Raw genomic sequence first — 3,018 nt, 5'->3', positions numbered from 1 at the left:
CTGAACCACACATAACCCTGGAAAGGAAGTTGTGCTTGGGCCATAACATCACTGGCAGCAGAGCTGTGCTTCAACCTACACCCTCTCCATGAAAGAAAGTGACCCAGCAGGGAAGAACAAAGCCATGGGTTGTCCCCAAGATCTATCTGGACACTCAACCCAACCAGCAAGGGAGTGGTTAATTCACCTATGACTCAATGTCATTCCCCACCCATGAAAAAGTGACTGTGATGGGTCTCATTCATGTCCCCATGAACATTTTGTAAGAAGCTGCAAGATCAGGGAATGCTCAAAGACCACAGGTGACTGAAAAAAATCTCTAAAAAAGAACACCCAAGAAGGACAGCTAAGTCATAGCTAACTGGACAATTGAGATAAGAGTCAAAATCTCAGCATTCTGCAAACATTTGTCTTTGTCTCGAAAACATACTGCAAGAGACAATGGTAACCTCTTAAATTAAAGTGATTTCTTGTATTAGAGTTGGAAACTGCTATCCTCTACTTAGCCTGTGGATCCCTTTAGCGGGAGCAGGGAGGAAAAGCAGATAAATTCTTTGCATAATATACTTTCCTGACAGGGTAAAGGAAGCATGAAGCAGAGGAAATTCTTCTCCTGTTTTAATGAGTTTTTCTCCCAGAAGCTTAGCTCTGGCAGGCACTAGCTCAGTCTGCACAAATAAGCTCTAACCAGCTTGTACACAGAAACCAGAGACGTATAACCATGGTGTCCACTTCGGAGTCTTGATGGAGCAATCAGACTAAATAGAAGACATACAGGGGGAGGAACAACAGCATTCTACTACTACAACCACACACAAAGCAGAGACATCACACATCCAGACAGTAGTATTAAGTCACAGCTGTGGCTGTGGAGTTGAGGTAACTGGTGGCACTGACTCCATCCTGGGTCAGGCAGCCAAGTTAAGGCCAAGGTTCAGGAAAGAATAGTGGTTAGTTGCCAATATCAATTTAGGCTGCCTCTTAAAACAGGGAAGTGACCAAAGCAACTTGTGACTGCAGCTAGTTAACATTCTTGTGGTAATCCTCATTGCTCACACAGAAAATTAAATAATTTAACAGATTAACTCTAAGCTGTAGTTACTGCACTAATTGTGTTTTCCTCCACCTTAGACTTCTGTCTGTTCTGCCTCTTTCCTCCACATCACCTTAACCAAACCTTTACCGTCCCTAGTTACAATTTTCCTCCTCTTTGCGGAACAATAGATTAACCAGAGCTACCCTTTTCTCAGGCAAATTTGGAATCCCTTTGTTGAGCTCCATACAATGACGATTAAACTGCTGCTACTGTTCCAGTGGTCACTGAGAACCAATTAGTCACTGCTTATACTACAGGTGTTGGCAGAACTAGGAAACCTTTTTTCTAGCCCCCGCCCTGCCCAAAAGTACATTATTCTGGGGGCTTCGCTGAAATGCAGCCAACACTAAGATTTATGTTTAAAATTCCTCCTAAAAATATCCGTATACAGCATGGTGCATTGGACACATTTCAGCAAAGTCAATGAAGAGTCTGAAAAACCTTAACTTTAGCTCCCCAAACAAAATCGCAGGATTACCACGAGATTCACACAGGTTGTATCTAATTCTAAGATAGTCAAATCAAGCTTTTATAGGATTTATTGCACTGCATAATGACGATGTCACAGTTGTATGTCAGCAGAGACATTTAAGTCAGCAATTAAAAGGAACCCAACTTACATATTCCTTCACATTTTTGGTCTTCACAGCTTTGTAGGAGTAATATGCAGGATACAGCATCCCAAACACCAGCCTATTGGGGGGAGAAAAAAAAAAAAAACAGAGCTTTCAGGATCTGTTATACTGCATATGACAAAACAGTGACAATACATTAGAGCAATGCAGCCAACTTAATAAAAAATCCTGTTCTCTAGCTTAAAAAAATCAGTGTTATAGGTTGTTTGGAGGAAGTTTAGCAACACAAAAAATGAGCAACATGAACAGAAAAGGCTGTATGCCCTGAAGACAATGAACAGTTTCATAAGACTGCCTCTAAGAGATAATGTAGAAAGAGCAGCTCTTCTGCTTCAGCTACAAGTAAAACCAGTCCTGCAGCCTGTCCACACTGTTTCGGCACTGGCAGTCCTATGGCAATTAAAGAGCCACTAACAACTATCAGAAGGTGAACAGAATCGTCTACTTTTATCAGATTACCAGAAGATTCTTCAAAAGCAGTTTCAAGACGAGTTACGTAATTTCATCTCCTTTCGCTAGAACTCTGCAACACATGGATATGGAGGCAAGTGGGAATTAATACAGTTTTGCTCAGCCAATTTCTGCTAAAAGTCATCAGGAGTAAGGTGCAGAGCAGGGTGAGAGGGTGCCAAGCAACCCCTGCTGAGAGCAGGATCAGAAAAAAGATCCGCTCTGACACAACTTTGCTACAACACAGCATCTTCTAGTAAGAGTCTTGGCCACAGACTAGCGCAACAGTTCTTTATGAGAAACTCAACAGCACTGGTTGCCATCTCCTTGACAAATATAAGAGCTCCACACATGTGTTTCACCAACTTACACTTCATACAGTCGAGTAATTGCCTACCCTTAGTTCCAGCTGCCCTAAAGCAGCACTTACAAAAAAGCCTGGCTGCATCTCTGTGGCACCACTTGTAACTTGCTCAGGCTGTTTAAGTGGGAGAACTTCACACTTGTAGGGATATCCAGAGATCTTCTAAGAAAGTTCGAAATTCTAAGTAATTTAACTTCTCACACTTACATTCCAATTACGTAAAATTGCTAATAAGTCCTCCCAAAGGCTTCTCTCTTTCTGGCTGAACAAGCCTGGCTCATTCAGACTCCTCTCACAAGTCATGCTCTGTCCACCTTTGTGGCCACCACTGAACTTTCTCAAATAAATTACCATCTTTCTTGCTCTAAGAAGCCCAAAACCAGACACAGTCAAATGTATAAATCTCACTTTACATCCCCATCCTCTCCTGAATGTGTAATATATATCTAATCTTCCTCACATTTTCTTCCTCA

The 3,018-nt window shown here is 41.8% G+C and overlaps 1 protein-coding gene across 1 annotated transcript in view; it reads right to left on the bottom strand.

Moving 5' to 3' along the window:
- The window catches only part of REEP3 (receptor accessory protein 3), a 16,482-nt gene extending 14,699 nt beyond the window's left edge, over window positions 1–1,783 (bottom strand). The window contains exon 1 of the mRNA XM_010152208.1: window positions 1,717–1,783. Coding sequence (XP_010150510.1) covers window positions 1,717–1,776 — 60 coding nt within the window. The 5' untranslated portion in view covers window positions 1,777–1,783. The remainder of the gene's footprint in view (window positions 1–1,716) is intronic.
- Window positions 1,784–3,018: the final 1,235 nt, after the last annotated feature.

The sequence above is a fragment of the Eurypyga helias genome, unplaced genomic scaffold (genome assembly GCF_000690775.1).
Source record: "Eurypyga helias isolate BGI_N326 unplaced genomic scaffold, ASM69077v1 scaffold9535, whole genome shotgun sequence".
NCBI classification, from domain to species: Eukaryota; Metazoa; Chordata; class Aves; order Eurypygiformes; family Eurypygidae; genus Eurypyga; species Eurypyga helias.
The sequence above is the reverse complement of the archived record's forward strand: the minus strand, read 5'-3'. Positions and strand labels throughout refer to the sequence as shown.